The sequence below is a fragment of the Leuciscus leuciscus genome (genome assembly GCF_965113295.1).
Source record: "Leuciscus leuciscus genome assembly, chromosome: 9".
Taxonomy (NCBI): domain Eukaryota; kingdom Metazoa; phylum Chordata; class Actinopteri; order Cypriniformes; family Leuciscidae; genus Leuciscus; species Leuciscus leuciscus.
In genome coordinates, this window is record NC_138733.1 from 16,045,485 (window position 1) to 16,071,726 (window position 26,242).

The window sequence follows — 26,242 nt, forward strand, 5'->3', positions numbered from 1 at the left end:
ATTACATTATTGGCAGTTTAGTGTTAAAGGGATTTTTCACACAGAAATGAAAATTCGGTCTTCATTTAACTTACTCACCCTCAAGTTGTTCCAAACCTGTATACATTTCTTTGTTCTGCTGAACACAAAGAAACTAATTGAGACTGAATAAATATTCCCTCAGGAATCAGTCTTTACATGACTAAAATCTAATCATTTAAGAAGTTAAAGTTCGAAAACATTGTGTAAGCATAGGCTACATATAAATAACAGACTGACATACAGCTTGGATCATATCATACGTCGTCATCAGCAAGATATCCATCAAAACGACGTAGGCCTACTTACGACGACCTTCTGATGGAATAGTGATGAAGCTGAAAGGTCTGGGATGGTATTTGTACTAGTGTGTGTTGTAAGTTCAAAGTATAAGTTTGATTAGTAAGTTACACACTTGAAGGGGACTGTAAGTAGGCTACAGTAAGTTTTTTTGGATAAAAAGCATCAGTTACACGTGGGGGGAAAAATTACACTGAAAGACTTACTAGAAGGCCTTTTGACTCATCTGAAATAAACGAGTGCCGCGTGCACGCAGTCTGTCCAGGTAACGTATCACGCTGGTGCCGCTGGGGGCGCTGTTGCAAAAAGTCATTTCCCCTCCTCATGGGATGTTCATTGAACTGCATAGAACGACATAGAAGTGTGTTTACATTCTCAGTCCTAAATACAACATACATTTTGTTTTCCCTGATTCCTTCTTTAAAAAATGAGGCTCAATCCCTGTAACAGTTGAGTTGCATTCATCAACAGAAAAAAAGGCTATAAAAATCTCAACTGCGCTAAAAACGACATCAAAGAAGAGGAAGGTTGGACATTTTTCCTGATCAGACATCATCCACAGCATGGATCGCCTGACGTCTTTTGGAAGTAAGTAGCTTTATCGAGGGCATATAACTACCTACGTTTATACGAAGAAAAAAAAAACTGTTCGTTCGTTATCGAAATGAACTTACTGTGGTACTACCATTGTTGTTGGTATCTGACAATACCGTGTTTTTGTACCATGATATTGTTTGAAATACCTTGGAGTATGTAAATACCATGTTTTATGAATATAGTAATCATCCACCAAGGTATATATTAATGTACCATGCTATCTGACACCATCACTGTACCATGGTGACACCCCAGTATTTGCAAGATAAGTTGTAACACAAAAAATGTAGTGCATTAAAATGAAAATTATATAATTATAAAATTAAATTCCACACAATTCCATATATATTGTATGTATGTATGTATACACATACATACAATACATACACACACACATATATTAGTCATTTTTATTATTATTATTGTACATATTTACTGCTATAGGTACAGGTAGATATAGGATCTAGGTCTGTTGATAACTTCATTCTGTGAATCATACAGATGATCCTTTCGATAAGCCTCCCTGTCGTGGATGTTCATCATATCTGGTAGAGCCGTACATTAAGTGTGCTGAATGTGGACCGTCACCTTTCCTCCTGTGTCTGCAGGTGGGTCACTGGATCGAGAGTCCCACCACCGTCTGACTGCATACATCACATACTCTCACTGTTCATTTATTATGTACTATATGATTTGATCTTTCTGTTGCAGTGCTTTACAAGAGGATATGAGTATAAAAAGCACCAGAGTGACCACAAGTATGAAATCATGGTAAAGAGAGCAGTTTGGATTAAACTTATTACACTGAATATAAAAGGTTCATATGTAAATAAACATTTAGATTTAATATATAAATGATTAGTTGTTTTTTAAATGTTGGTTAAACTGTATATGTTTTAATCTTTTTTTAGATAAAATTGTTTAATTTAAGTTTTAAATGTTACATTTCCAGCCCCCATAACTTGTGTCCTGTACACTCCAAAAATGACATCTTTACTGTGATCTGCTTTCTTCTAGACCTCAGATTTCCCTGTTTTAGAGCCTGGCTGGACCGCGCAGGAGGAGATGGCTCTTTTAGAGGCCGTCATGGACTGTGGTTTTGGCAACTGGTCAGTCTAGTTATTTTTCTTATATCTCCAACTCTACTTGGGTTCATTTAGGTATTTTAGATAAAATTGTGTGATCAGTGTTGTTATTGTTAACTAACACTATTAAGTACTATTACTACTAAAAACTGTTAAAATGGTTTTAAAATGGTCTAAAGGAAAATTAGAAATGTTGCCTTGGCAAATATCTAAAATAAAAAAAGTTGAAGTACTAAAATTACTGAAACCGCAAGAAAAAAAAAAGAAAAAAAAAATACACTAACAAAATTATAACAACCTAAAATTAAAATGAAAACTGAAAATATAAAAGTTAAATCTAATTCAAAATAGTATATACATAATGCTAAAATAACACTGCTAATGACTTGGGCTGGGTTGAAATGATTGATTTTATGATTTTAATCGATTCTAATTTTGAACCGATATCTATTATTAATCCCCAGAACTGATTTTTTTGTTGATGCATGAACAAATTCACTAAACATTAGTTGTAGCGCATCTTCCATCTAAATAATTGCAATATGCTTTGTTACTTTTGATATGAAGCGAAGTCTCAGTTTTAAAATTTTGACAGTTTTATCACCAAATTCAAACAATAAATACAGTTTCCACACTCTTTATTGTGGCTTGACAGATCCGCCTCAGTCTAAGCGCACGCGAATCTCTTCCTCTTTTAAAAGTGCTGTGTGTAAATTTTTTACTCTACTAAAGCATAAAAATACCATAATATGTTTGCAGATATTTAGGAAACATGCTAAGTTCACATACTCGTTTCTCTGAAAAACACTTCTACAGCCAGTTATTTTACTTATTATTTTGCACGTTCCGTGTTGTCAGTCGGTTTTTGTTTTGGTCTGTGTGATCTCGCCCACTGCCAGTTCACCCAATAGTATTTCGACACCCCGGGATGCCAGTTGGCAGGAAACACAGCGTATTGCAGCCTTGAAAATGAGCAAACAAAATGGGTCATATTCCACACAACCTTAAAAGCCTCGGTATCCATCTAAAAATCTATATGAAGCATATTAAAACGCGGATAAATCAACTCATTAACTTCCAGTGTGCAAGTCTCCTCGGCAATTGCGCTCGTTCCTGTTGCGTATCCTCAAACTGGCAACCCGTGTGAGCGTCGAGTCTGAGGAGGAGGGGGCGGGGGAAACAACGATCTCCGATATTTAAAGGTGCCCTAGAATGTGAAATTGAATTTATCTTGGCATAGTTAAATAACAAGAGTTCAGTACATGGACATGACATACAGTGAGTCTCAAACACCATAGTTTTCTCTTTCTTATTTAAATCTCGTTTTTGAAAAACACCCCTGAAAAACAGGCGAATCTCCACATAACACCAACTGTGACGCAACAGTTGGGATCATTAATATGTACGCCTCCAAAAATTTGCATATGCTAGCCCATGCTCAGTGCCAGGCGAAACTGCACAGCCGAATCATCAGAAGTTCTGCAGGTGAAGAAACAAGCAGGAGGAGGATCATAGGGAAAATGGCAGATCTATCTATAATCTATCTATATATAATCGGATACCGCTACAGTTTAATTCGAAGTTGTTAGTTGCTCTGCCCATTTCACCGCGGGCTTTTTTTCTAACCTGGAACAATATCAAGCAGCCAGGCTTCTCTCGGCGTCTCATACTGACGAAGGGGGCAATTTCAACTAACGTTATATTCCCGCAAGCGGTAAGTAGTGATTTTACTAACGGTAATTTACACTGTGTTATTTAGATCCAGCGCGATATTGTTTTTTTACTCGAGAGACATTGTGGCTTGCAAACGAGCGAACGAAGCATGGCAGTTGCTCAGTGTTTGGATGTACAAATGAACACAAACATATATTTTTTAGCTCCTTCATCCGAGCCTCTGGAGAACCAGTGGGTTATGTGAATTTCTGATGTGTAATTGTTCAAATTCAGACAGATAATCTTTCTCTCAAAGTCGTTCAACACTATTTATGCATCAGTAAATCGCGTTGCAGTGATAAGATCTTCATTCACGCAATCAACAGACTGTCATCTGCTCAATGCTCACTGCAACCTTTTATGTGATGGGAATAGATCTAAATACTTAAACTTCTCACGATTTATTAATCCCGATAGCTGTAATAGTAAAAACGTATAAAAGCTGTAATAGTAAAAGTTTTCCTGATAGCTCTACATTTAATGCCAGATATTTCATATGCAAGCATGTCAGCCAATCACAGCAGAGGGCGTTTACACTGAAGTCTCACAGCAGACACGCCCCTTCAAACTGAGTGTTCAAATCAAAGGATAAAATCAGGCTAGGAAATATGCCTTTTATTTCTAAATTATAACAAATTTTGATCTAAAAAACATACTAACATTATAAGGGCACACTAGGAAACATTATAAAATAATAAAATAATCCATTCTAGGGCACCTTTAAAATTTGGACAGCAGTACCTATTTCGACCACTAGTTGTCATTCTTACAGACAGCACCTTTAAATACTAGTTATAGCACAAAATAACCATGAATGAACATCTGAAAGTATGTTGAAAGATACAGTACAACTTATCAAAATCAGTATCACGTCTCATGTAATCGCTCAATCAACCACAGAAAGACATCATTAAAATAGCTTGTAAGCAATATCTCGTAACATTACATTTACCTCAGAAACGCCATTCAGTGACCAGAAACTCATTATTTAGCGCAAAAAAAACTAACTCTAGAGAGGAGCATTTTGATAAATATATGCACTATATTACATATTCATATTTTTACTTAAACTGTTCTTCAGTATTTAATGTATGTTTAAATATGCCATTAAAAAGTTATTAAATCATTATTATAAAAAGTGCAATTTAAACTGCTATTTAAATGTTTGTATACCTTTAACATTAATGTCAACCTTTAATACTATAATAATGTAGCCTACCTACAGCTTTTGTTGATAGAGATTTTGTGATGTACTGTATCTGATATATTCAGATGAATCAGCATTGAGCCAAATTGAATTGCAAGCTTGTGAATCAAAATCGAATTTGTGTCAATGCCCATGCCTACTTAATGACCTCTCTGTTTCTTCAGGCAGGATGTGGCTTACCAGATGCGCACCAAGACCAAAGAGGAGTGTGAAGGCCACTATATGAAGAACTTCATCAACAATCCTCTGTTCGCCTCCACTCTGCTCAATCTCAGACAGATGGAAGATCATCTGTCCCGGTCAGCAGACACTGCCATTCCTTTTAAGCGTAAGTGAGCACCAGAAACAAGTTACTGTTGTGTTAAAATTTGCACACACAAGGTATAAACAAACTAAAAGTTTAATCAGTCCAGTAAAATTTCATTAAAGGTACACTATGTACAATTATCGATAGTGTCAACTAGGGGTGTAACGATTCATCAACTACATCGATGTATCGATTTATATTCCTACGATCCAACTGGATCGATCTGTGCTCGGCAAGTTGGCCTTCCGGACGACATATATCAATCTAATATCGTTTTAAAAGGTAATGAATCGATTGTATCGATACTAGGAAATAGCGCATTGGATTTAAGCACGTTAGACTTTATATGGATGTTTTTTCTTTGCACATTTAATGATAAAGGCGTTAAACGTGACTTGATTCAGTCTGCCTATCTGTGTCGTCGTCGCCATGCGTGACGCGCCAGCAGCAGCGCAACAACTGTCAAGCAGCGCAAAGTCTCTCACCTGAAAAACGGACTTTCCTGTCCTCTCAGCCGCTATACTGCAGTAGCGCGCACTCTTCAACTGCACGCGCAAATGCGGCGGAGCGCGCTGTATCACTTCACTAAAGTCATACGAGAATGCAACGTCGTAAATTAGTAAGTTAAGAAATAAAAGTAAAATACCAATAAATTACGTTATTGGTACGCCATGTGTGTTGCTATTTATCAGGAGCAGTTTCCATGTTTCTTTACCAGTGCTTCTAAGTATTGTGTATCACCATGGTAGCCTAATTGTTGTTTGTTTCCATAACAAAATGCCACTTACTGGTTATTTTGTATATTTTTATATGACTGTGGTGGCTCATACCAAGATTGTATTAACAAAAACTAGTTTGGGACTGCTATTTAATAGCTTAATCTCGCAGTGCCTACTGTCTATCAGTATTTGTCATATTCTTACTTTTTTTTTGTTAAGTAAAGGGGGACAGAACTTGTGTGTCATTATAATAGGCTTATATAATTCCTAAAAAGGTGGGTCGCGGCTTGATGACCATGGGGAAATGTGGGTCCCATAGCCAAACTATTCAAAACATCATTCAATGTTGTGATAATCGTAATTAATAATCACAATTACAATTTCAAGGGAATAATCAACAATTATCATTTTTGTCATAATCGTTCAGTCCTACTTATTAAAATAAAATGTGAATGCATTTGACATTAATTTGTGTTTTACTTGTTTGTTTATATCCATAATTAATTGATACCTGATTCACTTACAATAATTTTTGGCTAAAAAGTCACTGAATCGATTTCAAGTCACTGAATCGTTTCGGATCGTATCGTTCTAAATTAACCAATATCGTCCTTGAATCGTATCGACAACCATGAATCGTGAATCGAATCGAATCGTTGTTAAAACGAATCGTTACACCCCTAGTGTCAACACATCATCAGTCCTTATTCCAAAACATGTTTTTGTCTTTACCCTGATTCACTATGGTAAGCCTATTATAAGTGTTTACATTTTATGATGGTTTTCGTGGGAAATTGTGTACATATGTCACTTGCCCATGTGTCTCTCGTCATATCTGTAAATAGAGAAGTGTATGGTGTGGGGGTGGCGTAGGTTTGTTGTCACAACGAGCGAGAACGGTTGAGATGGAGCCACTAAATCTTGAACCTCTGGGGAATCACCAGTTTTAAACAAACGCCAAACAGAGTTCATTGTAAAGCATTATCTATTATGAAGGCTCATTTCATTATGGTTGTCGTAACGCTGTGCTGGAATTTATTTTCAAGTACAGTGTCTATTAATGGGTAAAGCTACAGTAACATCTTCAGCTGGTCAGCTTGAGATCCTTTCCATCTAAACTGGTTTTATTTCTTAAAGGATAACTGTCGCCAAAATGCAACCTAGGCTCTTTTTGTTAATCTACCCGAGGCAAACTTTCGTTTAAAAGCATAATTTGAATGGAAACGCCACTTTTAAGTTTGACCGTATTTTCATTTTCAGTCAAATTGCCTTTTGAATGGGAGTGCATGGGGCACTTTTATGATAGCATCAAAATCGCTATTTTTAAAACACTAAGAAGGCTCGACACAACATGAAACTTTGCTCGAAGTATCACCAGGGGCTCTACACATGAACTCGAGCATTGAGAACATTGTTTGTGTTCACAGAGTTTACTAAAAAGAAAGATTTTGAACAATTCACTGTAGCTGTGTCCGCCGGCATTTTGACAGTCAAAAATAGTCGATCTCCGAATGCAACGTAACAGGGAGGAGAGTAAAGATGGAAAGCTCCTAAAGCTTAGTTCCATATAAATTCACGGATAATATGTTGTTTTGTCGTTAGTGAAAATCAATATTGACCTTGTATTTGAAAAAGGATCCTCATATAAGAAGCAATACTAAAATTCAGAGTCAGTTCATTCACAATCGGAGATCGACTATTTTTGACTACTTTCCTACTTAAGTAGGAAAAACACACATTGTACTCTCAGCTGTTTATAGTTTTTTTTTCTGTTGATGAATAGGTTACAACTCAACGGTTACAGGGATTAAGCATCATTTTTAGAAAGGAATGAGTGAAAACAAAATGTATATTGTATTTAGCACATTTTTGAGAATGTAAACACACACTTGGGGAAATGAAATAATGATTTCTTTATAATATATAAATATATTTTTAGGTAAGGGTTGTGTCTTGTCTCTTTCAGCCACTGATGATCCTCCAAGGCCTTCATTCGACTCTCAGCTGTCTAGAGATATGGCTGGATACATGCCGGCTCGAGCAGACTTCATGGAGGTGAGTGATCTACTGTTAATGTGCTGTCTGTTGAGAACAAATTCATTCATACATTATTCAAAGCAACCTCCCTCTTTTCTCTTTGTCTCTAAAATTAGGAGTTTGATAATTATGCTGAATGGGATTTGAAAGATATTGACTTTGTTGATGATGACTCTGATATTCTTCATGGTAAGTGCAACAATACAAAAATATGAATCAATTCTCTCATTTTACTGAAATGAAATGAAATGTGGTTCTCACAGTAATGCACTGATACACTCCTTAGCGACACATACTAGCATTCAAAAGTTTGGGGTCAGCAAGATTGCGCAAAAATGCTATAGCAATATATATTTCAGTAAAATGATTAATTAATTTGTATTTTTGCAATGTTAATGAGATCACAGTGTAGTTAAAGCTGAGTTCTTGTTCATTTCTTTTTACCATGTTTGTGGTATGTTTTTCAAAGCACTCAAGGTTGCAGTAGTGGATATTTATCACTCCAGACTGAAAGAGAGACAGAGGAGAAAAAAGTAAGTAGGAAAAACACACGTTGTACTGATAGAACAACCACTAGAGGGCCACATTAGACTATTTAATGATATAAAAAATTCAAGCATTATTTACATTTACATTTAAACATATGTTTCTCAATAAACAGAATATTTCTATACTATATGCTATACTGTTACAAATTGAAGAATTGAATCAAATGATCACATGCACATACAACTCACTGAAATGCATTCCTGGAATTTATCTGGTGTTTTATTATGTAACCTAATCCATAGCAACTGATCAGCTAGCCTGATTCTTAGCACAAACACACAAACAGCTCTAGTGGTAACAGTAAATCAGCATTAATGAGCCCTGGCTTGTGGTATGTGTGCGACTGCGAGGTGAGCTTGACCTCAGTTGTGTACTGAACTGGAGCCGCAGCTGTCGTCTGAGATCTCCTGCAGAGCGGCTAACAGACCAGTGACCCGACGCTTCCACACAACATCTGAGACCACCACACCAGACAAACACCACCAATGAGATGCTTTTAATAAACAAAGCCCTCAGCTGATAATGCCAAGCAACCAATAAAGCAGCAAACCAAGGCTGTGCATTACAGTGATTTTACCATGGTTAAGTAAATTTGATTGCCTTCCCAATGCAATTAGTTCTTTGTGTCTGTAAATGCTGTGAACAATATACTGTACATGACACTTTAATCAATAACAGAGAATGTATTTAGAAGGGTTTTAGGCACTAGGCACAATGTGAAGCTCCCTAATGATGGTAAAGTCACTAATGCACAGCCTAAAGTGGCGTGTTGCTTTAATAAAATGAAGGCAACACCAGCATTGCATTTATTAATATTAATAACAATAAACAATTATACCACTAAGTAATATACAAAGGTGCCAAAAACTGCAGCATGACACATTTTCCATACGTCATCTTTTAAAAGTAGGAATAAGTCAAATTAAAAAATATATATATTATATGACTTATATGAAATTACTTATATGGAAAATATGCATCATTACTGAAAAAAAATCATTATAATGTAAATTGGGGTTGGTAAGATCTTTGTTATATTTTTGGAAGAAGTTTCTTCTGCTCACCAAGGCTGCTATTATTTGATCAAAACTATAGTAATATTGTGAAATTATAAAAAAAAATGAATTACTGTTTTGTATTTTACTATATTATTTTACAATGTAATTTATTTGTGTGATGGCAAAGCAGAATTTTCACCATCATGTACAGTTACAGAGGGATTCAGTTCAGAGAGTTGAATAATTCTGAGACGGCAGAAGTCATTAAAAGTTGCATTTTCAATGCATTTGAATTTGGGGAAACTACTTGAAACATTTGTTGTGTTGAGCTATTTCAATTACTTTTGTTTGTTTTGTTCACTGCACAGTTGAAAGTCTATTGTGGGTTGAATGATTTTGATTACAACTGTGTAATGTTTAAATTGTTGTCTTTTTAGGATCATTCGAGACCATGGCCTAATCAACCTACGCAAGTTTCAGAGTAAGACTTCTTTTTTAAATTCATGCTGTTGTGCATCATGTTAACCAAACGCTCTTGCCATCTCTTGTCCTCCATTTATATGATCAGTATGTGAGGCAATGTTCAGAAGTATCTACCACAAGATAACTCTCCCTGGCCCCCAATTACATGAGACATCTGTGTGAAATGTTTACAATGAATGCCCGAAATACTGCGATCCCAGATCAACACTGATCCCAGAGCTGTTTTTGCCAGCTGTGATTGCTCCCCTATGAATAGTTTGGCATGAAATGAACATTTCGAATGTAATGACAAAGGAGATTGCATCTTTCGAGTCTTTATTGATCTAGGCCCTCTGGGCACTGTGTTGTTTCTCTCAGTAAATAGAAGCCCATCCCTGACTATTTCCCACTGGACATTACGGTTGGCCAGCTGGTTTCGATAGGAATACTCTTATCCAATTATTTCCTCTTCATGCAGCGAAACAAACTGGGAAATCCAATCAGGTTTGCATGTTTTCCTGAGACGTATTGAGTTTTTGTGATGCAAGGAGAGCTTTAAGTCGTTTTTATTTATCTATCGGCTCCCAGACGCCCTCCTCGTCTCCCTGCACTCTCAAGACAAAAGCGAGGCGATAGCTGCCGTGGAACTGCAGCCTTGTTGTCATGGAGACTGCAAGAAAGTGTGTGTGTGTGTGTGTGTTACGAGTGATAATGGAAGCAGTGGCCAAGACCTGATGGCTCGCAGCGGTGTTGGTTTATCCCCGATTCAAAAGAGCAAGACAGCTTGACCTGGCTGTGCGCACACCAGCCAGTCTCATATCCCATCAGCCACTGCTGCATGGAGGGCACTGATATTGTAGTTTGATACAGTTTTAGTGATGTATATACATGTGTGTGTGTGTGTGTGTGTGTGTGTGTGTGTGTGTGTGTGTATATACAGTGAGGAAAATAAGTATTTGAACACCCTGCTATTTTGCAAGTTCTCCCACTTAGAAATCATGGAGGGGTCTGAAATTGTCATCGTAGGTGCATGTCCACTGTGAGAGACATAATCAAAAAAAAAAAATCCAGAAATCACAATATATGATTTTTTAACTATTTATCTGTATGATACAGCTGCAAATAAGTATTTGAACACCTGAGAAAATCAATGTTAATATTTGGTACAGTAGCCTTTGTTTGCAATTACAGAGGTCAAACGTTTCCTGTAGTTTTTCACCAGGTTTGTACACACTGCAGGAGGGATTTTGGCCCACTCCTCCACACAGATCTCCTCTAGAACAGTCAGGTTTCTGGGCTGTCGCTGAGAAACACGGAGTTTGAGCTCCCTCCAAAGATTCTCTATTGGGTTTAGGTCTGGAGACTGGCTAGGCCACGCCAGAATCTTGATATGCTTCTTACAGAGCCACTCCTTGGTTATTCTGGCTGTGTGCTTCGGGTCATTGTCATGTTGGAAGACCCAGCCTCGACCCATCTTCAATGCTCTAACTGAGGGAAGGAGGTTGTTCCCCAAAATCTCGCAATACATGGCCCCGGTCATCCTCTCCCTAATACAGTGCAGTCGCCCTGTCCCATGTGCAGAAAAACACCCCCAAAGCATGATGCTACCACCCCCATGCTTCACAGTAGGGATGGTGTTCTTGGGATGGTACTCATCATTCTTCTTCCTCCAAACACGTTTAGTGGAATTATGACCAAAAAGTTCTATTTTGGTCTCATCTGACCACATGACTTTCTCCCATGACTCCTCTGGATCATCCAAATGGTCATTGGCAAACTTAAGACGGGCCTTGACATGTGCTGGTTTAAGCAGGGGAACCTTCCGTGCCATGCATGCTTTCAAACCATGACGTCTTAGTGAATTACCAACAGTAACCTTGGAAACGATGGTCCCAGCTCTTTTCAGGTCATTGACCAGCTCCTCCTGTGTAGTTCTGGGCTGATTTCTCACCTTTCTTAGGATCATTGAGACCCCACGAGGTGAGATCTTGCATGGAGCCCCAGTCCGAGGGAGATTGACAGTCATGTTTAGCTTCTTCCATTTTCTAATGATTGCTCCAACAGTGGACCTTTTTTCACCAAGCTGCTTGGCAATTTCCCCGTAGCCCTTTCCAGCCTTGTGGAGGTGTACAATTTTGTCTCTAGTGTCTTTGGACAGCTCTTTGGTCTTGGCCATGTTAGTAGTTGGATTCTTACTGATTGTATGGGGTGGACAGGTGTCTTTATGCAGCTAACGACCTCAAACAGGTGCATCTAATTTAGGATAATAAATGGAGTGGAGGTGGACATTTTAAAGGCAGACTAACAGGTCTTTGAGGGTCAGAATTCTAGCTGATAGACAGGTGTTCAAATACTTATTTGCAGCTGTATCATACAAATAAATAGTTAAAAAATCATATATTGTGATTTCTGGGTTTTTTTTTTTAGATTATGTCTCTCACAGTGGACATGCACCTACGATGACAATTTCAGACCCCTCCATGATTTCCAAGTGGGAGAACTTGCAAAATAGCAGGGTGTTCAAATACTTATTTTCCTCACTGTATATATGTATATATATATATATATATATACACACACAGTATATATAAGTGACAGGCAGAGGTGTGTGTATGCGCTTGTGTTTCTCGGTAACATCACAGCATAGTGGAGGCAGAATATCACACCTCACGCTCACCCACATAGCAGCTTTCTGTTTCTATCGCTCTCGCTCAGTAGCAGCAGGGTTGATCGCTGATAGTGCTGCTTACTCAACCCCTTCCAAGGGAGCTGAGCTTCAGTGGTGGGTGAAGAACCATCAGGGAGACTTTCACAGGGCCGCTTGGCACAGCTGGACTCTTGATACATTGCTGATGGCATTTGCTTCTCGAAGAAAGACAATCAAATGCAGTTTTTCTGATGTAGCAGATTTGCTCTGTTCCAAAACCACAAAGCCCTAATAACGAGTGGGAAAACCTGGATTTTCTTTAAACCTTAAGTTTCCGAGTTGGTGGCATGTCAGTGAGAAAGCATTTTGGACACAATGGATGCAAATTTGTTAAAATTAGTGATTTTTTTTTTTTTTTCTATTAACAATAGAACTATCCAAGTTGCATGTACGAAGTACTATAGTATTGTACATTGTAAGACAATATATAGCGATTCAATTTACAGCACCTTCATAAATTTAATAAAAACATAAGCAAAAACACACCTGGCCCAATACGCATTCTTCATACATAATTTTGTAGATGTAGAATACAAAAATCTTGTTGAATTTTAGGCAGAAAAGGTACATCGCCATCTTGCTCCAAAAAAAGTCATTTGAACGCAACAGACTTTCTAATTAGGACTTCCTCACTCATAAATACAAACTTCCCAGCAGGGCTCGAACGCACTGAAGTACACAAACTAGTCAAACTACATTTGAAAAAATTGTGATTTGCATCTCCTCTGCTCTTCATGTAATAATAATAATAAGTTTTATTTATATAGCGCCTTTCCAGGGCTCAAAGACGCTTTACAATAAACAAACAACAATAAAGGCAATTGACAAAGACAGCACAAAAAACAACAGTAGGTAGGTGAGAATGTAAGTACAGTAAAAGAAAAATGGGTAGATGGGGTGGCAACCAGCACAATACAAACAGATATAACTTTTTTTTTAAATAATAATAAAAAAAAACCTTACGAATTATGACATTCAGAAAATAGTGTTTTGAGCATGGATTTGAATTCAGAAATAGTGTTAACAGAACAGAGTGATCGGGGGAGAGAGTTCCACATTTTGTAGAGAGTGTAAGGGTACACACGACAATGTAAGGGTACCGTTTTCCAAATCTATCACTTAAGGTTCCATTCCATTTAAAATGCTGACTTACAAGGTAGCTGCCTATGTAGACAGCAAGGTAGCCAATAAGGTTTTAGAACAAAGCCATTGGGTTTTTCTCTACTTCATCAGATTGATTTTGTGCATCTTTTGCTTTATCAGTTCTGGAGAGGCGCTATCCCAAGGAAGTGCAGGACCTTTATGATGTCATGAGGCGCTTTGCACGTGTGGTGGGACCCATAGAGCACGACAAGTTCATCGAGAGTCACGCCTGTGAGTGTTTAATCCTCTTTTTACACTTTTGATATATAGGATGTCATCAGTTTGGTCTATACTTACGAGACACTCTAGTTTTCTTCCTCAGCTGACCTAGGATCAGTCTAGCCCTGTGTTTTGTGGTTTAATGAGCATGTGCAGGACAGTTGGGGTTAGATGAACAAGCCCCCATGTCATTCATGAGTTCAGTCTGTCCGCCCCAGTATCTGAATCAGCCAGGGTGAAAAGTTCACAGATCCATCTGCTCTGTTTCTCTCTCTCTCTCTCTCTCTCTCTCTCTCTCTCTCTCTCTGTGTCTCTCTCTCACTTGTTGACAGTGGAGTTTGAGCTGAGGAGGGAGATCCACAGACTGCAGGAGTACAGGAGAGAGGGAATTCAGTCCTTCTGTGGTAAGATGGGTGGTAGCCTAAATCTAAAGGAAGTTCATTCAAAAGCAACACAGCAATGATTTTGCAGAGTATTTCACGATAAAAACAGATCCATCCAAATATGATCTATATTAGCTAGTGAGATTTGCAATCTGATCTGACCCGTGTCATCTGGACTGCAGGTGCTAAGGTGTATGAGAGAGTGAAGCGCACTCGAGAGGACGAGCGCAGGAAGAGGAACGTGCTGTGTGACGTCCTGCAGTACATTCACGATGCCCGTGCTTGCCAACAGTGGCTGCACAAACAGGCTGCCATGTAAGATCACTTCCTTACTGCCACCTTACTCACTCTCTATACTTCTCTTATTGCAATACTTTATTACAATGTAGTATTGTAATTATTACAATTATTTTACAATTAATTCAGCTCCAAATTAACTTAATGCTGGGCTACTTATTATAACAGTATTCTTCAAGAAATAATAAAAAACTATTCTGCTACTGATCCAAAATTTATTTACATCAGATTTTTATCCTGTCTGTTTATATTTTGTTTTAATTTAGTATCAGTTTTGTACCAAAGTACTTGTTTTTTTCTCTTATTATCATGCTGGTTTTTGAAAGAAGTCTCTTATTCTGACCATGTCAACATTTATATATTTTAATGTATTCCATCTGCCTATTTTTATATGCATTTGGGGATTTTGCATTAAAAAACGCTGGATGGAAACGCCATGATGCGCATAAATTCCAAAAATTTGCATAATAAAAAGTACGCACTCAATTGAGTCGGATACATTTTTCATCCGATAAGAAGATATGCGCAAAAAACTACAACGGAGACACATTTACCAAATAAATCTCTCAATGTTCAACAAAAAACTCATTGTGACTTTGCCTCAACTGTGGATGTGATTGGATAACTGGACTAACCAGCTGACCAATTTCATGCACATCATCTCAAATGATCATTCTGATGACAGACTTTGGTTCAGGCATTTCAGAATGATCATTTGAGATGATGTGCATGAAATTGGTCAGCTGGTTAGTCCAGTTATCCAATCACATCCACATTTGGTTTAATCCCCTCCTAGAAGCGTCTTACCTATTGAGTTCACAAACACCATCATCCGAAAGCAAGATAACATGACAGCCTTTATTGTGTTTCGTCTACGCACTCTAAGACGCAAGTCTTTTATGATGGAGGGGAAAAGAAGCCACAGAGGCTTTCTCGATTGCAGCAACTTGCATTTTTATTGCAGATATTTTGCGGCAATTTCCCTGGAAGTGACGATTTTGGTCGAGATTGAAACTCCTTTATTCACAAATGTTTTATGCAATATTTTGCACACTAGTTCAATTCGCAACTTTGAATGAATACGTAGCTTGTGATGCAAAGCTGAATTTTCAGCATCATTACTCCAGTCTTCAGTGTCACATGATCCTTCAGAAATCATTCTAATATGCTGATTTCCTGCTCAAGGAATATTTCTTATTATTATCAATGTTAAAAACAGTTGTGCTGCTTAATATTGTTGATACAGAAAGTTCAAACCAATAGTATTTAATTAAAATAGAAATCTTTTTCGACATAAATGTTTTACTGTCACTTGTGATCAGTTTAACTAATCATTTCTGAATAAAAGTATACATTTCTTTTAAACAAACAAAAATCCTTACTGACCCCAAACTTTTCAACAGTATTGTATGAGACAAATAAAACATATATAAAAACACAGTTTTTGTTATTTGTAAACGTATAATAACTGTCATTCCAGCATGACACAATCACTCATACTCAGTTCTACTATTGTATTGCTGCCATGAGGGCACTGCTGTTTATTTCTAGTGTTCTTTCTTCTGCTGTTTTATTGGTATCACATATGTGATTCATGTCTCTACCTGCCTACTAGTCCACAGTGTATTCTCATTCAAACAGCTTTGGCTGTCAGTTTGTTTGTGTTTTTGTAGCTCCAGCGGTAGCTGATATTCAGCAAAAGTAGACAAAGTAAAAGTGAATGATGAATCAGGCTAAATTTTATTTAGCTGAGAACCCCAAGAGCCTCAGCCCGTCTTTCAGAGATGTTTCAGAAGCATTTGTGTGAGAATGTATTGCTTTGACTGTGTTTCTCTCTCACAGCGACGCTGGAATCACTCCTGTGGTCACCACTATCACTACCTCAGGTACAGTGCTGCTTATTTCCTCCATTTCCTTCACGCTATGTCTCCTCTCTTCCACTCAGGTCTCTTGTTGCAATCTTTGTGATGTCCTCTTCAGCCGTGAAGCCGCCGGCTCAAACACATTCATCTTTTCTCTGAGATGCACTACTGTAAATGCGCTCAACAAAAAAGGAAGCCACTCACATCTCTTTGTATTTCTCCCTCTCTCATACTTTCACATTTTGTCTCCTTTTGTCACTTGAGTGCACAACTAGGACATATTTAAATGCATATGAATCTGATCACACTCTGACTGCATACAACGTTGGCAGATTCTGATAAATAAGTTGAGAAATCAAAGCATATTTCTGATTAAGCAGACATTAGTTTATTTTAAATTAATTAATTTATTGAATGATATATGTAATGTATTTAATATTGCTATACACCACCAGTCAAAAGTTTAGATCTTTAATGTTAAAATTTTACATTATAAGTTAAAGAATTTCCAATATTGTTGGAAGAAGTATCGTCTGTTCACCAAGGCATTTATTTGATTAAAAAAATACCGTAAAGACAGCAATATTGTAAAAAATTATTACTAGTTTTTCTATGATAATATATTTTAATACGTAATTTATTTCTGTGAATTTTCAGCATCATTACTTCAGTCTTCAGTGTCACATGATCCTTCAGAAATCATTCTAATATGCTGATTTGCTGCTCAAGAAACATTTCTTATTATTATTATTATCAATGTTGAAAAGAGTTGTGCTGCTCAATATTTTTGTAGAAACTGATACGCTACCATTCTAAAGTTTGGTAAGTAAGATTTAAAAATAAAAATTGACATTTAAACATTATTAAAATTACATAAGATTTATATTCCAAATAAATGCTGTTCTTTTGAACTTCCTGTTCATCAAAGAAGGTTATTGTTTCAACAAGGTTATTAAGCAGAAAAAACTATATTCAGCATTGATAATAATAAGCACCATTATTAATACCAAAAATAGAGTTGAGATTGATTGATTGTTGTTATTATTATTATTATTGTTAAAGGCAGCACAACGTTTAATTAATCCGTGGTATAATTGCTGTAATGCACAGCCCATTGTGGCTTATTGCTTTATTAGATGATTGCAACACATCTGTTGCTAACAGTGTTAGCTCTTGATGTTAGCTCTGAAAAGTCTGGCTCCTCTGATCCACAGGCAGAAGAAGCGCACCTCCTCTCAACCTAACAGGGCTGCCTGGCACTGAGAAACTCAACGAGAGAGAAAAAGAGGTTTGCAACTCATGATTTTGCTTCTGGCACAAGCTCATTTTGAAGACATCTGCCTAATTGATGGGATATAATGGATCCTAAACGATTCTGTCATCATCTCTCTCAGTTATGTCAGGTGGTTCGTCTGGTGCCTGGAGCGTATCTGGAGTACAAACAGGCACTGCTGAACGAGTGCCGGCGGCAGGGGGGTCTACGGCTGGCACAGGCCCGATCGCTCATCAAGATAGATGTCAACAAGACGCGCAAAATCTACGATTTCCTTATCAAAGAGGGCTACATCAATAAGGCTTAGTGATGATTGAACTGCTGCAAGGACATCTGATAAATGAAGAATCATGCTCATTGTAGATCATTCATGTTGAGAAAGAGCAATGAGAGATTTTAAGAGTACTGGTTAAATGTAGTTTGTTCAAAGTCATTCATTCCTCACACATCTGCACCTGTTTGTTATTGAAAGACTGACTGGGTGGTGCTTTGTTGTGTGTTCTGGACTGTATAAGTTGATAGTCTGCAGCTGTTTGTGCCAAGGAGAATCTGATAACACCACGCTGTAACATTAACACGTTTTATTTACTATTTAATCTACATGCCTTTAAAATTGTTGAATCATTTTTTGGAAGTCTGAATTTTTTTTGATGAACATCTCAAAGTCTTAGAAGAACATGCCTGGATCACATTTCACTCCGAATTTAACAAAAAAATAAGAAATTATATTTTTCTTAAAGAAAATTTAATCATTTTTATACTATTGGGATTTTTTTAAATATTTTTTTTATGACAATTCAATACCCGGCACTATAAAATAATACATTAAATCAATAGGGAAAAATTGTCTTGAAAATAATTTACAATTTCTTTATCCAAGTCTTTTCAGTTTCAAAGTGTAATATATTATTTTGTTCTTGTTATTATTGAGGTGAAATATGATCCAGGCAGGTTTTGTGAGACTCACTCTTTTGTGTCTGCAGAGTATGTCGTAATATTACAACTTAATTCATTACACTTCAGTTATTATTTATGCATAATTTATTTTAAAAAATGTGTGCAACAGTTGTGTTAGAACCAGGTTAGAACTACTATAATATTTCAACAAAAATATGTTCTTTAAAACTTGTGGCTAGTTTTAATGTCAAGGCTGAGGAAAAAGTGCTCTGAAATCTCGAGTGGCAAAATTTCCACCAGTTGAGTGTGAAATCTATTACTGTCGCCTCTCGCTCGAGTGAAACGGCATGACCTGCGAGAACCGTGACTAACGCTAGCAGCATTAGCACACGGGTGACAGAAGCAGCAGCAACCACCAGCCTTTAGAAAGCTTATCACTACAGCGTAGAGCGACCTGATTAATGCTCCAGATCCCACCTTTGATGATAAGCCCCTGTCCAAATGAGAATAAGCCCCATGGAGAAATGCAGGCCTGTTTGATGGCTGAAAGGTGTGGGGTTTGGAATTGATATTTTTATTTGCGTCCTCATTCCTCTAGGTGACATTTCATAAAGCATGGAGGTCTCACATTAAATAGTTTCTGAATCTGAACTGCTTTTGAATTGAACTGAACTGAATTTTGTGTCTAGATTCAAATTTTTCCATCTAAATTTTATTTGACTTCCATCTCGTTTGGCATTCTAGGCAGAAACGGTCCTCGTACAAGAGCGTAGCATCAGACTGGGAATGCATGCTTTAATGTCCCTGATCCGTAAAGCGTTTGGCGTGTGAGAGAACGGCTGCTGACTGGCAGCAGAGCAGAAAGAGAGCAGATTATGGCGTCGGCTCACTGTGTAGGAGGTAGATCTGCTGTTTTGCATGCTCATTCCTTCATCAAACCACACTGGCTTGTCTTTAAATGAGATCTGATGCCTCCTCATGCACTCAATTTTCACCCACAGTTCATTGTCATCTGCATTTGAGTTCATTTCCATCCTTTAAAGAATAATTCACCTATTGAATGGGGGCTGAAGCTTTCAAACCTAAAAAATAATAATAATAATTACCATAAAAGTATCACAAAAGTATTCCATATGACTACTCTTAAAGAGTTTATTCACCCAATGAAAATTCTATCATAATTTACTCAAATTGTGGTTGCAAACACTTTCATTCATCTTCGAAACACACATGAAGATATTTTCAATGAAAACTGAGCAATTTCTGTCTCTTGATTCAGAGTCTATTCACCCAAAACTCTTGACGGTTCAAAAAATTCATAAAGACACAATCCAAGTCTTATGAAGAGACACGATGGCTTTATTTGATGAATGGTGCAATTTAGGCTTTTATTCACATATAAACTTTGATCGCAACACATCAAGCGCTCAAACATGGTAAATGGAAGTTCAGACGTACTTGTTTGAGGTGTGAGAGTAATTGATGACAGAATTAACATTTTTGAGTGAACTAATCTTTTAACTAATCTTTTAAGTTCTAAATTCTGACTTGATAAATTTAAAGTCTTACGATAGCTTTGTGTGACAAACGATTGAGTCAGTGAGTTGATTAATCTGTGTCAAATTGATTAATTTTAAAAGATCTGACTCAGAAGAAGAGTTTATTCACAAACTGGACATAGCAGCTTCATGAATGCTGTACAGGATGGTGATATGGTTTATTTACTAAGGTTTGTGGGGATGCATGTTTCTGGCAATGGTTTTGTCGTCTTTTCCACGGCCCTCAGTCCTTGTTTTATAATGATCACCACTTCCTAATCGTCTAATTTTTATGGAAATTACATCAGTCGTCTGAGGGAAATGCTCTTAGCGCTGTTTACCTCCCTCTTTCTCTTCTATTCTATTGATTTGAGGCTGTAAGTAAAGCACTGTGTTTCTACAAAGAGCTGAACCTCAGTGAATGACCGGCAACTGGTGACTTCGTCACAACAAGGTACAAAATCACTTTCCAGACCCTCTCTCTCTCTGTTCCGCTGTAGTGGAATGAGCTTCCAACCTCCTGTGTCATTAAGTATTCAACCTGCTCATTCAATCAAGACCGCACAGGCACCCTAAAGAGATTCAGTTGACTGAAAAAGTGTGGGTAACGTTACTCTATTCAGTGCCTGATTAGAAATCACTAAATCACTTTGTCTGTCACGTGTCACCTGAACTGTTATGAACATACATGTTTTTTTTAAAACCGCTCAATTTTGAGTTGTGAATCGTACAAATCATGTTGTACAGTAAATTGTAAAATTACATATTTTTCGTTCTTTGTGTTTTTTTAAAAACCTGTAACGTTATTACATTTTGCAAGCTAACTGTGCAAGCATACTAGCTAAGCATACCGCTAGCATTACACACAATCTCAGCACTCCTTCACTGTTGACCAGGAATTATGAATTGTCTGATTAATACCTAAATGTGAATGACTAAGTGCCATAAAAAGGTAGATCAGATTAGGTCGAAAGACCAGTTAAACAGAGACGCGCTCCGACTGGTTTAAGTGTTTTTTTTTTTTATTATGTTCCAGAGGCAATTTGATGAATGATTATGCAGATGATAAATATATTGTTGTCTTTGGAATAACATGTAAAGCAAATAGCCTACTGTAGATTTGGGTAAAAACGGGTGCCAAGTAGAATATCTTCAATTGGAACTGACAAAATTTAGAAAATTGGTCGCTATTAATTAAAGCAATAGGTTGGTGAGAGTTAGAAGAAGGAAAAGTCATTTCAACGGTGAAACTAATTATTACATTTTGACTTTTGTATTATTTGAAGTAAAATGCACTGACCCAGATAGCAAAAAATATCGGCACGGCTTCTTTTTGCCGCCGGCCCCAAGCTGTCGGCTATAGGTGCGTCCCGCTGGCGGCGATGAAGCGTTTGCCGCCGAATACGTCACTCCCATTTCTTGCGAGATGCCGCCGGCGAACAGCCGCCGGGCCGCCGACTTCATTCTCTCTGGCGGTTGCCGCCGTCTAAATGAACCGCGGCCGGCTGGCGGCAAGCCGCTTTGAAATCGACCAGCCATGAGTGAAACTGACAGCATCTTAACTACTTTTCACATTTAAAGCGATTATAATTATTATGTGAATTATATACATTTTTGTTGTTGCTCCAAAGCCATTAGGGGTTATAACAGATTTGACTCTGATTCCATGATAAGGTTTAGGAAATTACATTTAAATTACTTTGAAACTCTGAAGCGATAATATGTAAAATATATAGAATTATTTTATTCACTTAAGGTGACAATTCTTTACATTTCTTTGATTTATGCACAATTTGAGATGCACCAATAGACCAAAAAGAATTCCTTTTGTAAAACTTACTTGGCAATAAATATCTTTCTGATTCTGATTAGTTTTTAAAATAAATATTTCATTCATGGTATGAACAATTTAGCAGAATAAATGGATGAAGTTAGATTTTTCACCAATGCTTGAAATCAGTGAACAGTGAAAGACATCTGCAACTTGGCCAAAATCTTGGGTTTGCTTTATATTTTTTTTATTAATTTGCAACCATGGTAATGTCTATGAGAAACATGAAAATCCCTGTTTTGACCTGAAGGATAAAGTGAAATATTTATAAATATTTTGTCTCTCTGTCACTCCAGGAAATTGTGGTTATGTCTTTCATTGTTTTACAAGCTAAATTTTTAATTTATTTTACCTTTTACATGTATAAGGAATTACTTTGCAGTTTGCAATTGCGAGTTTTGCGACCTGTACAAATGTTTAAGAAAGTGTTAAAGCACAAACAGAGAAGTACCTCCACCGGTCGAGAGGGGCAGCATCTAAAAAACTGAAGCAGATTTACTCGTCTCGTCACACGGTTTCAGTATTTGGAGAGAGGAAATATACGATCTTTTAAGTAAGTACATTTTTCCTTTTTGTTTAACGCAATATATATATGTTCATTTTTGACATTGTTTTTAGTTCTTCTTCTTAAAATCTGTTCTTGCCTAACTAGTCAAGCTAAAGTAAGTTAGCCTTGTTTGCAAAGTTTCCGCCATGCTTCTGCCATAGCTAGGCTAACGTTACTTAGTTTCTTGGCGTTGATTTTTTTTTCTTCTTCTAAGTATGTTTAACTGTTTTGTATGTTTATACAAGTGTGAGTACATGTGGTTTAAGATAGTATTGGTCAGTCGAATTAACTAACGTTACAGTTCCTGAACTACGGTGGGAATGGTAACGTTAGCAAAATCTTCACGACAAGAAAGACTGATCAGTAACGTTATAACTTGTGTTGTTTTCTAACTAAACATAATTATGCTGCTAGTCTAGATTACAGTGTTCGCTACCACATGCTGTTTCACCTTTTTTACACACTGAGTTCAAGCATGTTCTAACGTTACATGTTAAATGTATCTAGCTACAGTAGGTAGCCAAACTTTACATCTAGAAAGACTAGTTTAACTTTTGGTGTTTTCTTACAAAAATAACGATGTATATAGGTTTTTTATATGATTTTGTTTGTCTGAACATGGTTTTCTGTTGATCCACTTGTGAAAATTACTGCTTTTTCGAAGGTGTGAGCATTTTAATGTTGTTGATTTTGCCTGAATTTTTTTTATCAAAAAGTATACTTTATGCTAATGTGTCTTCTATTTTAGATGCTTCACATTGTTCAGTTTATCAACAAGGAGGATCTGCCATTTGCAGTTGTTCCGCAAGAGTGGCTCAGCGAAGGGCATGTGCCATTTGCCCCGTTTAACCTCTGCAAAAAAGACAAAGGAACAATTTAGCCATCCGCTGCACACCTCCACACAGCACCTGGGAGAAACATCATTTTAAGTTCATGAAGGGAGCAGGTAAATGGGTCTGACTTGTACATTTGATTTTCCTTTATTTCATCTGTGTAATTTATTTGTCTGTTTATTGTGGATAGCGGAATCTTTCATTCATTATTATTATTATTATCATCAAATTTCTGTTTCCTCTTTCTTAGAACCAGGTTTCTCCCCAGTAATCCAGAATCCGCCAAGAGTTTGAGTACAAGTAAGTGATGTTATTTATACATATATACAAACGACTTTTCTCCAGTGTTGTGACGTATTTCCAAGTGAAAGGGAATATTGAATAGAGGAGCAGGGTTTTACTCTAGCGCTCCTCCTCTCCATCTCTGCTCATAGCAGACTAATGGTTTGAGGGGAGTTGCCACGCCCTCACGCCATTGCACATGACCGGAAGAGAAGTCGTTTCGAGGGGGGAGGGAAGGGTAACGTATTTGATTAAATATTATAAGGGTACATGAATAAAAAATGAAGTGCACAGATGAATCATTTACATAAACACTACAATATTACATATAAAAATACAAATTGTAAAATTTGATTTCATGCTGACTTTAAGATGATGAATCCTTTAAAGGAGAAGTTCACTTTTAAAAAAACTTTTGCTGATAATTTACTCACCCCCATGTCATCCAAGATGTCCATGTCTTTCTTTCTTCAGTCGAAAAGAAATTAAGGTTTTTGATGAAAACATTCCAGGATTTTTTCACATATTATGGATTCCATTGGGACCCAAACGGTTCAAGGTCCAAATGACAGTTTCATTGCCGCTTCAAAGGGCTTTAAACGATACCAGACGATGAATAAGGGTCTTATCTAGCGAAACGATCGGTCATTTCAAAAATAAAATAAAAAGTTGACGTTTTATAAGCACAAATGTTCGGCTTGCTCTGTTCTGTGATGCGCGTTCGTGACGTCACGTAATACGCAATTACGTTGAAAAGGTCACGCTTGAAAAATTGAAGAAAATGTTCTTTTTGGCTTTTTAATATTAAAACACTCAGGATGCGCACACGAAATGGGCATTTTAAACGATAAACTGACACAAATACATTTGAAAATGTTTATATGGTCCTCCTTCCGCACATTTGTAAACACATCAAACTTGACCTTTTCAACGTAATTGCGTATTACGTGACGTCACGAACGCGCATCACAGAACAGAGCAAGGCGAACATTTGTGCTTATAAAACGTCAACTTTTTTTTTTATTTTTGAAATGACCGATCGTTTCGCTAGATAAGACCCTTATTCATCGTCTGGTATCGTTTAAAGCCCTTTGAAGCGGCAATGAAACTGTCATTTGGACCTTGAACCGTTTGGGTCCCAATGGAATCCATAATATGTGGAAAAATCCTGGAATGTTTTCATCAAAAACCTTAATTTCTTTTCGACTGAAGAAAGAAAGACATGGACATCTTGGATGACATGGGGGTGAGTAAATTATCAGCAAAAGTTTTTTCAAAAGTGAACTTCTCCTTTAATCATAATCTGTTTTTCACTAGGACACTTGATGGGATTCGCTGCAGCAGTTTCTGGATGAAAGGTGTTGAGGTGTGTTGTACATTCCATTAGCTTTGCACAGTTCAATTATTGTTTCATTACTGAATATGCAATACTCTGCATTGAAATTAAAGCTGTTATGTTTGCTCCCCCAGCTCATCAAGTACTAAGCTTTACTCCCCCAGCAGCAAATTTACCCTGGCAGCATATGGGTGAAAACTCTGGAGGTATGTAATACGTTGCGCTTAACTAAGTGTTACATTTAAGTCCAATTCATTAAATGTATGCAATAACTTCAAACATATTTTTACATGTCAATTAGGGCTGGGATAAACGATTATTTTTTAAACGATTAATCTAGCGATTATTTTTTCGATGCATCAATTAATCTAACGATTAATTTTTCCAGACCGATTCGATTTCGATTATCGATTATCTCCCCATTAATTGACTACTAAGAATTTATACATGTTGATTTACATATCTGAATGAAAAAACATGAATTCCTTAACATTGCAATATGTTTATTGCTCTTAAAATGACAAAATAAAAGACTATACAAGTGCAAAGTAATGCATTCTAAAGCCTTGAAAACACATAGCTTACTGAAACAAGCTTACTGAACACATAGGGCCTAGCTTACTGAAAAAAGTTCTTTCAGATGAAAATAATGAACTTGATGACTAGCATTCAATAAAAAAATAAAAAAGGTCACCCAAAATACTTGTTTAGAGCAACTGAAAGAATACAGTAACCAATGTAAACTTGAGGGCTTTAAGCTAATACAGAGAGTGCTTTTCCAACAAAAAAAATAAATAAAAATTAATAGTGGGAGCCAGCAGCCTGTCATGGAGAAAAAAAAAATCTCCGAATGCTCCACGTGAAACTTTGGTGTTCCGCCCTTTTTCTATCGTGTCTAATGATTTTGGTTAATATGCACGAGGGAGAGAGAGAGCAAGACAGCGCTCGTGTAGTTTGAAGACTGTGAGTGCGCGAGCGCGCGTGAAACTTTGGTGTTTCGCCCTTTTTCTATCGTGTTTAATGATTTTGATTAATATGCACGAGGGAGAGAAAGAGCAAGCAGCGCTCGTGTTGTTTGAAGACTGTGAGTGCGCGCGCGCGG

General features: G+C 37.1%; 1 protein-coding gene and 3 long non-coding RNA genes across 6 annotated transcripts in view; 3 read left to right on the forward strand and 1 right to left on the reverse strand.

The window, feature by feature from the left end:
• The window catches only part of LOC309507011, a 53,227-nt gene that overhangs the window by 24,754 nt on the left and 2,231 nt on the right, over positions 1-26,242 (forward strand). The window lies entirely within an intron of this gene.
• On the forward strand, positions 593-18,502 carry tada2a (transcriptional adaptor 2A). The gene is made up of 15 exons (XM_082181040.1): positions 593-906; positions 1,417-1,523; positions 1,627-1,686; positions 1,933-2,024; positions 5,085-5,248; positions 7,913-8,001; positions 8,100-8,172; positions 8,453-8,516; positions 9,968-10,011; positions 13,963-14,073; positions 14,394-14,465; positions 14,627-14,759; positions 16,584-16,627; positions 17,818-17,891; positions 17,998-18,502. Exons 1-15 carry the CDS (start codon positions 882-884, stop codon positions 18,181-18,183), a joined length of 1,338 nt encoding a protein of 445 aa, XP_082037166.1. The 5' UTR covers positions 593-881; the 3' UTR covers positions 18,184-18,502.
• LOC309507019 lies at positions 15,057-16,573 on the reverse strand. Its single transcript, XR_014208995.1, has 2 exons — positions 16,070-16,573; positions 15,057-15,887 (listed from the first exon to the last, which is right to left on the reverse strand). It is a non-coding gene; the product is annotated as an uncharacterized lncRNA (long non-coding RNA).
• On the forward strand, positions 21,609-25,258 carry LOC309507012. 2 transcript variants are annotated; one of them, XR_014208987.1, is made up of 4 exons: positions 21,609-22,695; positions 23,438-23,635; positions 23,773-23,822; positions 25,122-25,258. It is a non-coding gene; the product is annotated as an uncharacterized lncRNA (long non-coding RNA). The 2 variants fall into 2 exon arrangements; XR_014208988.1 differs by lacking the exon at positions 25,122-25,258 and adding an exon at positions 23,868-24,184.

What these genes read in the sequence shown, in the direction of transcription:
- tada2a (XM_082181040.1), top strand. Translation starts at nt 882, where the DNA reads ATGGATCGCCTGACGTCTTTTGGAA. An exon ending in TCGCCTGACGTCTTTTGGAA is followed by an intron (nt 907 to 1,416) that starts GTAAGTAGCTTT and finishes TGAATCATACAG; the next exon opens with ATGATCCTTTCGATAAGCCT. An exon ending in CAACCTACGCAAGTTTCAGA is followed by an intron (nt 10,012 to 13,962) that starts GTAAGACTTCTT and finishes TTGCTTTATCAG; the next exon opens with TTCTGGAGAGGCGCTATCCC.